At 38.6% G+C, this 12504-nt stretch overlaps 2 protein-coding genes across 2 annotated transcripts; one reads left to right on the top strand and one right to left on the bottom strand.

Annotated features, from left to right (window-relative positions):
* Positions 1 to 2865: 2865 nt before the first annotated feature.
* LOC139192300 (uncharacterized) lies at positions 2866 to 3243 on the bottom strand. Its single transcript, XM_070814203.1, has one exon. The coding sequence runs from the start codon at positions 3241 to 3243 to the stop codon at positions 2866 to 2868; it is 378 nt and encodes a 125-aa protein (XP_070670304.1).
* A 5573-nt stretch (positions 3244 to 8816) lies between these two features.
* Positions 8817 to 11481, top strand: LOC103450429 (probable cysteine protease RD19C). Its single transcript, XM_008389773.4, has 4 exons — positions 8817 to 9455; positions 9546 to 9665; positions 10647 to 10890; positions 10988 to 11481. Exons 1-4 carry the CDS (start codon positions 9000 to 9002, stop codon positions 11263 to 11265), a joined length of 1098 nt encoding a protein of 365 aa, XP_008387995.1. The 5' UTR covers positions 8817 to 8999; the 3' UTR covers positions 11266 to 11481.
* Positions 11482 to 12504: the final 1023 nt, after the last annotated feature.

The following is a 12504-nucleotide window of genomic DNA, read 5'->3' as shown; positions in this document are numbered from 1 at the left end:
AGAAGATTCCAACAGACACCAAATAAATCCAATCGATTGTAGATGTGGCAGAAGAGCACCATCTATGAGTACCAATGCCAAGAAACCCACCCACCATGAACCTTTGCTCCAAATGCTACATAGACTTTTGAGAGCAACGCTTCAGTCAAATCCACTGTCGAAGCCTCTGTCACGTCGCACTAATCTGACTTCATTTCGTCTTTTGTTTCCAAACAGTTGTTCATGATGTGGAGCACATAAGCTTCGAGTTGGCTAAAGCTTCAAGCGGCGAGAGTGAGAAAGGAAATATAGAAAGAAGCGGGGAGGGGCCTTAGGAATCTCGTGCTTCAGCTCTGGTCTCGTTAGACGACCTAAGGAGGCCTCTTACTCCACCTGAATCCTGTTTAATCTCAATGAAGTTAGTTATTATTTATATTACACTTGTGATGGTAATCCTAACTAGTTCCCGCTTAAGAAAGTGAAATAAACGTAGCCTAAATTATATATTCACATCCCAATTTACTTTGTATCTTCAGCTAAAATTTTAAAATGTAAATTTAACATGAGTCCGTTAAATTTTTCCTGTAAGATGTGGATTTGTGGGACCTAATTTTCATGAGCATCACGGATTGAACGTAAGTTGGCCTGGAAAAACAAATTAGAGCATTTCCACCGGAGGTGGAATAGCCCAGCACCCAATAAAAAAACCAGGCTGGGAGGATGTCATTCCACTCCAGGCCACAAACTTGCTTGGCACCCAACCCGTGCCAGTCTCCAGACCAGCTCATTTTTTATTGACCTTGGGACCGGCCTATTTGGTTGGCGCGTGCCTTTCACTTGCGAGTGGGCGCAAGTAGGAGACAGGAATGCAGGCGGCGGGGCTCGCTATCAGTGCATTCACCCATCACCCGAATCATGGCGACATGGCCCTCTCTTTACCGTTGGATTTCCAACGGTAAAAAAAAAATTAATTTCACTTTTAAACGGGATCGTTCGATCACATATCAACGGTCTAAGTTCCCCCCCCAAAAAAAAAGGCCCAACGGTTAGAATTATGACTGTTGGCCACATGGCAGCTCGGTGGCTGTTGGATTGTGTTGATGCACAAAATCAGTGAGGACTTTGGTACAACAGAAAATGTTAAGTTTGTGACCTTTGCTAGATTGCTCCGATCACTAGTGTGGATAAGTATGCAAATGGATAGAGACAAAGAAGCAAACACAAGATGTACGTGGTTCACCCAGATTGGCTACGTCTGTGGAATAGAAGAGTTCTCATTAATTATGAAGAGTTTACACAAGTACATAGGTTCAAACTCTTATTTAGTGAGTACTAGTGAAAAATTTAGTACAAATGACATTAGAAAATATTGTGGGAAAATGATCTCCTTTTATAGAAGAGTTCTAGCTTTGTTCTGACATTGACACGTGTCGTGTTGTGATTGGCTTATGATGTTGACACATGTCGCGATGTGATTGGCTTCTGATGTCGACACGTGTCACACTATGATTGGCCTCCTGGTTGGAGGGAAACTCTTCTGGGTCCTTGACGGTATCACATTGACCAGTGCTTAGTAGTTTCGGGATTTGTCAAGTATGGTACAAACATATTGGAATATTTTTCAAATCCAACGGTCCAGATTAATTAACAACATTAAAATTTATTTTAAAAATATAGAAAAAATTAAAAATTTTAATTTTTTTTCTATAAATACCTAACCCTTATCTTCCACTTTCGTACATCACATTTCAATATTTTATACACTTTCTACATTTCAATATTTTGTACACTTTGAGAGAAAAAAATGACTTCGTGGAAGCTCATTGAAAATGTTACGTTGTGTGAATGTTGGGTTCACATTACTCATAACCCGATTACGGGTAAGGGGATGGATAAGCGAGAAATGTGGAGTAAAATTACAAAAACGTTTTGCGATGTACATGGAAAAGACGTCACAACTAGTCAAGGTCTTCAAGGTCATTGGAAAAAACTCAACGCATCATTTACTTGTTAGAAAAACGTTATCTCTCATGCTTCTGGTAATCTGCGTAGTGGGACAAGTTTAGCGGATCAGGTGACAGTATTTTTATTTATTTATATGTGTTGATGCACAAAACCGAAGGGGTCTTGGAACAATGTAAATCCAACCGTGAATCTGTAAGAAAGTAAAGAACACAAGATGTATCGTGGTTCACCCAAATGTTTAGGCTACGTCCACACTGATATTGTTATTGTTTCACTCTGAATGGTGAATATACAAGAAGGCTAGAGGCAGTGTGCTCTCTAGCCTATTTTCTATGTGCTCTATTCCCATGGTCTGGATCTTGGCCTCCCCTAATGAGAAGAGTGAATAGTCATTTTATAGAATCAGGGATCCTCACTTATTACACATTTGCCCCTTTATTTATTACATAATTACATTTGAGTCCCCCGAGTATTTATACGAGGTCTAAATACGGAGACCCTAAGTATGGTACAAATAATATGCATTCCACCCGCATCAATATTTTAATTTATTTAATTTATTATGTAATTTATATGCATTCCACCTGCATTTTTTAATACTATCTCATTCCACATTTTTATAGACACTACAAGCAAAAGCATTCTACAATGCAAAGAACCAAAACAAATAATTCAACAAATGGGAATGTTGGAAAATTGTCAAAGATTGCCCTAGATACAAAATTATGGCAACCGGTCCAGAAGTTGTCATGCACGGCATGGTCTACACAGTTCTTTTTCAGTCTGAGGATGTGGCACTATTTGTTTTGGTGTTCCAGTGTTCGACATTTAGGTCATTCTGATCTCCTAGAACACCAAAAAAAAAAAATGCCAAATTCATGTATCAAATGAAGCCACCGCTTCCAAAATGATACTTTTGGCTCATTTTCTGTCCCCATAAGCTCCTTGCCACACATTTGGATAGTTTTTCCAAGTCCAGTGCATGCAGTCAATGCTTCCAATCATGCCAAGGAAGCCTCGCATCTCACCCTTCCTTAGAAGCCTTCGCATGTCCCTTGGCGTGGGTTTCCGGAGGTATTCATTGGTGTATAAGGCTTCAATTGCAGAGTAAAACCGCATCAGAGACTCCAGAACAGTTGTTTTTCCCATCCTCGTGATTTCATCCACTTGATCTGCAGATGCTCCATATGCAAACATTCGCAAGGCAGCCATAATTTTTTGCTCTGGAAGAAGACCTAGAACACGAAAAGCATCCTCTTTTTGCACAAAATATGGATCATGGTTGCAAATAGCACCCATGATTTTGTTGCACAAACTTTGTTGCATTCTAAAACGACGTCTAAAAACATGATCATGGAATACGCTATTGGGAATAAAATAATCTTCCAAGAGATCTTTTGTCATGCCCCGAGCCCGAAAATATATATTTTCGGAATTTAATTATGGTAGGCCCAACTTAAAGTCATAGTTAATTTATTTCAAATAATCACCATCCTTTAAATCACTAATTCAATTTCTAACAAGCTATCCATATTTTCTTATATGCCAAAACTAATCTTTAAATTAATAATTGAATTCATAATCATTAGTCATCAACCTCCAATTAATTTCCTTCATTCCACGCATAATCCATACCCATTATTCATTTACCAAAACATGCAATTTCACTTTCAAATTAGAACTATTTCCTCCTCTTAAATCAAAATTTATTCTAAATATTAATTCCCGACTATTTAAGGCTACATCTAACTCTGTTAGACTGCCTACATACCCTTGAAAGGGATCAAGCCTTTCGTAGTTTACAACCCATTTTCTAATTCATCAACTTCGACATTTTAGTGACTAACAATCATAAATTCGGTTTAAACATTGGAATCACACCATATGCATATTAAATATGGTTTCAAAACACCAAAAAATAGCATGAAAATGGCAGGGTTAACCCACTGGCCACATGCTGCCGCACACGCTGCCACAGGTGGCGGTTGGCTGCCTCGACTCGCCGGAAAATATCAACTCTTTCAAAAAATTACAAAATTTTACCGTGTTATAGATCTCAATGATTAGAACAACTTTCATACTTGTGGCTAAGTCCAATTTGGCCAAGAAAAGCTCCAATTTCACCCAAAACCCACCGGAACCCTATAAATTTGGTGATTTCAATCTGTGTCCTGCGGTGCTCAGTCGCCCTATCCAATGCTTGGGACATGTTCCTGGGTTTTCTAGGAGTCGATGGATAGTAGTGGTGGTTGAAGTTTTCTTCAGGAAATGGCGTATTGCCGCCAAAAAGCTCCGGCGCCCTCGCACCAACTGTGTGAAAATTCACGGTTTATAGGCCTTTTTTCTCTCGATTTTTGGAGTAGAGAGGGTAAAGAGAAGGTTATAGGATGATTTTTCCAATATTTAATGGACATGATTCGTAGGAAAACCAATAAAAATCACCGGAGAAATGGGGAAAATGGGCGGGGTCACGCGGGTTGAGGTAACCCGGTTCCCTCCCTTTATTCTTTCCTCATTTCCCTCCCTTTTTTTTCTTCTTCCCCTATCCTGATTGGCCCATCACTCTCCCTTTCTCTCCTTCCCTTTGCATCACAGCCACACACGTGGCTTCTTAGATCCTTGCTCCAGCAAATCTGGAGCCTTCCAGAAATTGATTAAATGACCATTTAATCCATAACTTCAATCGTTAATAACTTCTTCGTTATAACTCAGTTTCATGAACGGTTTGCGCCCACGCATTTGTGAGATCGAGCTTTATAAAAAAAATATAAATTATGACCTCGAATGGTCTACGAATTTTAAATAATTAACTTTCAAAACCTCAACTTCGTAACCAGTTTAATTTCAAAGTGATCTCAAATAAATTAATATAATTTTTTGAAAATTAATATAAAATCTCAATAATACAATTACGTGAATTATAATAATTTCCCAATTCTATCTTCATAACCGTAAATCAGTTTATTTTCTATTTTCTCCACCTATTCATAATTATATTATCTAATTCATATCTTTAAATTTTTCAGGGTGTTACATTCACCCCCCCAGTTAAAATAAATCTCGTCCTCGAGATTTCAACCATCAAGTTACGAGAAGGAACTAACACTACTTCCACCATTACTTTTATAGTGAAATAAACTTATAACATCCGTCTCCAATTTTATTCAAGTTACAAAAAAAATAAGTGAAACATCGAATTATAATCGTGATTATTACTCGCATTCTCATATTCCCAAACATATTCATTAGTAAAATACATATCAAAAATCCTAACCACACACATTGGCAAAATAAATATCCACATTAACCCAAAATATTTCATGGCCTCTATACACAGCCGTTACCCCAACCCTTCTTCTAAATTTTTAGCTGCGATCACTGACGATACCAGCATCAGAAAATACTCGATATTGGTAGCATAAATATCCTAAATTCACAGCCATAACAATTCTCGTCCAATTAAATATCGAAATTCTAAATCATCCATTAGTGACCTAGTAAAATCTCAAAATTTCAAGCCAAAGCTTTATAATTGACAAACCAACCATAAAAAATTTCAACCAAATTCATTGGAAATTTCCAATCACACTCACTGGTTAATGGAAAGAAGATTAAAACCAAATTCGTAACACCACTAATATAAATTCTCGTTCTATAGTTCCTTCCATTTCTGCGATTAACTAAATTGCCCATAGTAAATTCAAAGCCCTTCAAATCTTTCTTTCAATCGTTTTTTTTTTCAAAGTACATCCACAAATATAATAAATAAGTGACTCGCACCTTCAGAATACCATTCGCATTTCATATATTAAAAGAGAAATTTAAATAGGTTACACTCTATTGACCAAACATACTAAACTGTATTTATCACATAACCACGAGGATAAGTGCTCGTTATTAAATTGGTTCGGAATAACAAATTCAACAATGAAAATTCATAACCGTGGTAACCAAACCCATCAAAATTATAATTACTATCTTCCCCATCAATTCCAGCTGTGATCATCAGTGGCTAAGTAAATGTCACAATGTCAAACCAAACCACTAAAATTGACAAATCAATTAGCAAGGTTCCAACCAAAATCATTGGAATTCCAACCATCATTACTTGCCACTAAAATAAAGATCCGTAATTTTCGTTACCATGGAATGAAATCAAAATCTTATTCCATGATTTCCTTTCTCTCATATTGGTAAGAATTTTAAAAACCTTTTCTTTTCTTTTCTTTCTTTTCTCTCATATTGGTAAGAAAATAAAAAGAAGTAAATGAATTATGCAATCAATTCATGAATCAATTTAAAGATAGTCTCAGTCATAGAACTAACTTATCTCACATTGACAAAGTCACATGTCAAATTTCAAGCCATGACTGACGTGGCTAACAAAATATCAGAATTTCACACCATAATGCGTTCATGGCAAACCAAACCAATCAAGTTTATAATTATCAACTTTTCCCGTCACTACTTTTCATTAGACGAAGAAACTCAGTTGGGAAAGCCTTTATATTAAACGACTCAAAAATTTCATTCCATAATTTCATTCATATCCATCCACCATTCTCATTATAATGGCAAACCTTATAATTTCATTCTCTTTCAACAAATCACCATATCTTCCATAAATATTAACATTTCCAACCACATTTGTCATTGACCATATACTTTAAAATTTCTATTCACACTTATCATTGACATAACAATGATTTCACCATCATTTTCTTTTATTTCAATCGGTGACTAGTAGGCTGGAAAAGATTGTACTATACCTGGCTAATACGCATCACACTTTCTTTTTCTTCTTTTTTTTTCACATCTACGGGCCTTTTTTTCCCCACCTAATTCCACATTCACGAGCCTTTCTTGCCCAATTTCACATTCACGGGCCTTTTTCGCCCAATTTCACATTCACGGGCCTTTTGCCCAATTCACATATCCATAGGTCATTGTGCCATATTCACATCCATGGGTCGTTATGCCCAATTCACATCCATGGGTCATTGTGCCCAATTTCAATTTTCAATTGTCCAAGTATAATACAAATTCTTCAACCCCTTATCACCCTCACAATCACCTTAACATTCCACATTTTCATAATGCAAAGCCTAATATCGATTCAATTCAAGATTAATCCAAAACTTTAATCAAATGCTTATCTTCAAAGCTATAACATGAATACGATATTTTAAAATCTTTCCTACTCCCATTCAATTCAATCCAAAGCCTCATAATTCACAATATATGCATTCCACATAATTTCCGTCATACTCATAGAACTTATGAAATCATGCAATGTCAATACAAGTCATAATTCACACCCACAATTCAATAATATCTCATACTACATAACATAATGTCAATCCAATTCATTTCACTTCATGATAGTTCTCAACACATATATATTTCACATAACTTTCTCATTACTCAAAGAACTTAGAAATAATGCATTATAACCGCAAACCACAATTCTCATTAACCACCGGAAGTGTGCCGACGAGGATATCGGGCCCTTAAAGGGGGTGGATTGTAACATCCCACATTGCCCATGGGAGTGGATCTTGTAAGCCTTATATGTATATTCTCATCTCTACCTAGCACGAGGCCTTTTAGGAGTTCACTGACTTCGGGTTCCATAGGAACTCCGAAGTTAAGCGAGTTTGTGCGAAAGCAATCACAAGATGGGTGACCTACTGGGAAGTTCTCGTGTGAGTTCCAAGAAACAAAACCGTGTGGACGTGGTCGGGGCCCAAAGCAAATAATATCGTGCTACGGCAGAATCGAGCTCCGGATGTGGTGAAGCCCAGGCGGGGATGTGACATCTTTACTTCGTCTTTCCCTTTTTCTATCGAAGTTTGTGGCACGTCTGGGTTTGGCTATTTGACCTACAGTTTCCATGACACGGTGGGAATGTGAGGCCCTTTGCCTTCTATGGTCATCATCTAAGTCCTTCTCCATTACGAAAGCCTCATCTCCACCTCCATCTTTGTCAAGATTGATCAATTCTTCTTGTTGTGCCATCAATCTTGTCTGTTGCTCCACAAATTGTTTATGCACTCTCCTTGAAGAAGACATAGTAAAAAAAACTCAAGATTTGAAAACGATGAAGAAATATTGAGTTTGGTGTGAGGATTGATGTAGAAATATAGGGTTTATATGAACAAAAAAAAAATGATGAGGTTTTGGACAATGTCACGTGGCACATCGGGATTGGTTGAAAATCTTATCGTAATCTTGGCTAAATTATTGTAAACAGATAGTGACACGTGACGCATCGGGATTGGTTGCATATCTTAACAGAAATCTATTCACAAAATAGTATGTTTGGATAATGACACGTGTCATGACAAGATTGGTTAAAAATTTTATCCGAAATTAAAACTATTTTATTTATTTATAAAAAAAAGTTAAAAATTTAAAATGGGCTGGGTGCTAGCGCATTTTGTAGAGGTGGAGATCGTTTATGCCAGCATATTTTTAGACTGGGTGCCAGTGCATTTTTTTAGGGGTGTAGATGCTTTGGCCTATTACTGTTCATTGAGATCTATTACTGTTCACTTGAGTAAATAAATGCATTGAATGCTGGCGCCAAAGTCTTAGAGGTGAAATTCCTCTTAAGAGGGGTGACAGTTTTAGGGGGGAGATATAACTGAGAAGACGAGCAACAATAATGTAGCAGTCAGAATTTGTCCCTGCGCGCGCAAAGGTTTAACACGTATCACGTCCGTTCGTTTTAGGGCCTTAGAAGTGGAAGGCTAGGATTTGATTTCAAGATACCACGCGCACATGTGTTGGGCGCAGCAAAGAAAAGCTCATGTAAGCGGTAGCCATCAAAGAGTCGTACGTAGCAAAGGAAGCCAACCCATCTCCTTCTCGCATTTGATTTCTAGCCCAACTTGCTGACAAATCGTACGAACCAAAACAATCCACGTGGCTCCAAATTCACCATCTTCTCGGAAGCCCACCCACACAAAACACCAACCAAACCAGAAAGATCTGCTTATCTCCCACTCCAGTTAAACTCCCTTCCATTCACTTCCTCAAACCCACCACGAACAATGGATCATCTCGCCTCCCTCCTCCTCCTTCTCTTTCTCCTATCCTCCGCACTCGCCTCCGCCGCAGTTCCCAACGACGTCGACCCTCTCATCCAACAAGTCGTTTCGGAATCCGACGACGATCAGCTCCTCCACGCCGAGCGCCATTTCTCCAGCTTCAAAGCCACCTTCGGAAAGACCTACGCGACTCAGGAGGAGCACGACTACAGATTCGGCGTCTTCAAGGCCAACCTCCGCCGCGCCAAGCGGCACCAGGCGCTCGACCCTACCGCGGTCCACGGCGTCACCAAGTTCTCCGATCTCACTCCCAAGGAGTTTCGCCGGAACTTTCTCGGACTCAAACGTCGCCTCCGGCTTCCGGCCGACGCTAACAAGGCTCCGATACTTCCCACTGGTGATCTTCCCGCCGACTTTGATTGGCGCGACAAAGGTGCTGTCACGCCGGTGAAGGACCAGGTACATAAATTTCTGATTTTTATTTATTAATTTGAAAAAAAAATTGGAATTTTTATGCATTATTAATTATGTTTGATTGTGAAAAATTAGGGTTCTTGCGGGTCGTGCTGGGCGTTTAGTGCGACGGGAGCTTTGGAAGGTGCTCATTATTTGGAAACAGGAGAGCTCGTCAGTCTGAGTGAGCAGCAGCTTGTTGACTGTGACCATGAGGTTCTAATCTGATTACTTTACTTTCCTTGTATATATGCATATATGTATGTGTGTGTATGTGTGTATGTGTGTGTGCATATATATATATATTGTTTTCTTTATATTGCTTAAGAGAATGAATGATTATTTGATCTTTGCTGTGCTTTAAGTATTGAACTTTTTGCTCATTGAGAAGATTAAAACTTGAAAGATTAAGGTAATTGCTTCACTAATTTCTATTGTTTTATGCTATCATTTTCTATCTGAGAACAATTAAGTGCATTTGAAAATTTGTTTTTTAATGAGGGAATGGTAAACAAAGAGAAATATATGTTATTTGAGACGGTTTACTGTTTGATAATACATTCATGATGAAAAAAGAGATGTGAACTTAGACTTGTACCAGTCGGTAGACGAGAAGAACTTTTCTACGCTTGGGATGCTACTGCGGTGGGACTTGTACTTGTGGTAGAGGAGAGGAACTTTCCTACACTTGTGATGTCACTTTGACAGTGTTGAGAATTGTCCCATATTAGTGAGGGACAAAGTTTGCTATGTGCTTATATGATCTTGGGTTTCTCCCTATATAGCCAATTGGTTTTATGGTGTAACCTCAATTTCATCATGGTATCAGAGCCAAGTACGTGTGAAGTCTAACGGCCACACGCGCTCCACGTCACCCAGGTGTTGTCCACGTGTAGGCTTGAAAATCTGCCACACGTGTGGGGGCGTGTTGAGAGTTGTCCCATATTAGTGAGGGACAAAGTTTGCTATGTGCTTATATGATCTTGGGTTACTCCCTATATAGCCAATTGGTTTTATGGTGGAACCTCAATTTCATCAGACAGTATAACAAGTATAGGTAAGTATAGGTAAGTTTCTCTTGTCGTAGAGAGTGGTGGCGATGTGTGTTAATTTGGGAAGTTGGGTTACTTTTTTAGTCCTGAATGGATTTCACTTTCCTCATTTCATTCTCTTATATCAAGCCTGAACATTTTGCAGTGTGATCCGGAAGAATACGGCTCGTGTGACTCGGGTTGCAGTGGCGGACTGATGAACAATGCCTTTGAGTACGCACTCAAGGCTGGTGGGCTAGAACGAGAGGAAGATTATCCTTACACCGGGACCGATGACACCTGCAAATTCGACAAGAGCAAAATTGTTTCTTCCGTGTCTAACTTCAGCGTTATTTCTACCGACGAAGATCAAATCGCTGCAAATTTGGTTAACCATGGCCCTCTTGCAGGTACTTAGCTTAGCATTCCTTCAAATTAATTCTCACAATTCTCACAAATTTGTTCTAAGTTTACTGATCTTTAATTTGGTCTGCTTGCATGGTGCAGTTGGGATCAATGCGGTGTTCATGCAAACATACGTAGGCGGAGTTTCGTGCCCTTACATCTGCGGAAAGCGAATTGATCACGGAGTGCTTCTGGTGGGTTATGGTTCTTCGGGTTTCGCTCCCATCCGACTCAAGGAAAAACCTTACTGGATCTTGAAGAATTCATGGGGACAGAGCTGGGGAGAGCAGGGATATTACAAGATCTGCAGGGGTTATAATTCTTGTGGGGTGGATTCCTTGGTCTCCACTGTTGCTGCTCTGCATACATCCAACAAGTAGTTAAGACGGTACCGTATTATTAATATACCTTGTTAGGCATTTGGGGTTTGTAGAATGTAAATACACTCTGTGTGATCTAATCTCCTAGGTAATTTAGATCAATGGGGGCAATAAGTTTATGTTTTTGTCATGGTTGACTCATGTTGAAGTTGTATAATTTTATGTATTTATATAGATATTATTGGAATTATTTACTTATATATTATGTTTCGGTAATTTTGTGTTTTTGAGTTTATGTCATGATCAATTTATAATTATTTGACACCTCCAAAAAAAACATATGAACTCGAGCACAAAAGAGCGGTCACTCTAGGTATCTAAACGCCGGGCGCACATAACTAATTTTTAAACGAGTGCATTTTTGCTTCCCACTATGTATGTTCACGACCTTTATCATCATTAGATGAGTTTGAATTTCGAGATTCGTGCTTATCTACTATACGAATTTCAAAATTTAAACTCATCTAACAGTGACAAATAAGATTGTGAGCGTACATCACACTAAATGGTGGTGAGAAAAAATACTCTCTTTTTAAACAGGCCTAGTTCCTTCATAAAGCATCCTCCTTAGGCCCAATTTCCATTGACGAAGATTACTGTAACCCATTGTCTTGAATTTGAGAAGCGCCGCATGCAACTCAGTTAGCTAAAAACATTAAATTCTTCATCGAGCGACCGAATATGCGTTTTTATTACAAGCCAAGTGGCATCCACGGTTCATTTCATTTCCATTTTTATATCTATATGTCCTTTGCATAAAAACCCTTTGTGTCTGTTTGCTCTAGGCTGAAGGCCTTTGGCAGAGGAGGATTCATGGATTTGTAAACCTTTTTAGGGAGACAAGATGACATTTAATTATCGGCTAATATTCAATAATCTGCTTTTTAAAGGGGAACCTACCCTCTAAATATTCACTCTAAAATCTAAATTCTCATCATGTCGGGCAGTGGCCACATGCAGTGCCACTAAGACCCCAGCCCCAACTTCAAGCTGGATCCACCCTACAAATATAGTGCGGGGACCACCAATATCCATTGGCCTTTGGCGCTGGCGCACATTTGCATACGTAATTACGTATTAGTCATGTAATTAAGAAAATCCAACGTTCTCTCAACTTTCAAACGTTTTTAGCCCTAAAAAATTTTAGTTAATTTCATTCTTTACCCGATGTCAATCAACTGTCAACACGAATCTTCATACGTGATGAATTTTCAAGTCTAACACATGGACAACACAAGG

This window comes from Malus domestica, chromosome 15 (genome assembly GCF_042453785.1).
Source record: "Malus domestica chromosome 15, GDT2T_hap1".
Lineage (NCBI taxonomy): Eukaryota > Viridiplantae > Streptophyta > Magnoliopsida > Rosales > Rosaceae > Malus > Malus domestica.
Note: the sequence above shows the minus strand (reverse complement) of the source record. Positions and strands in the feature narration are given on the sequence as shown.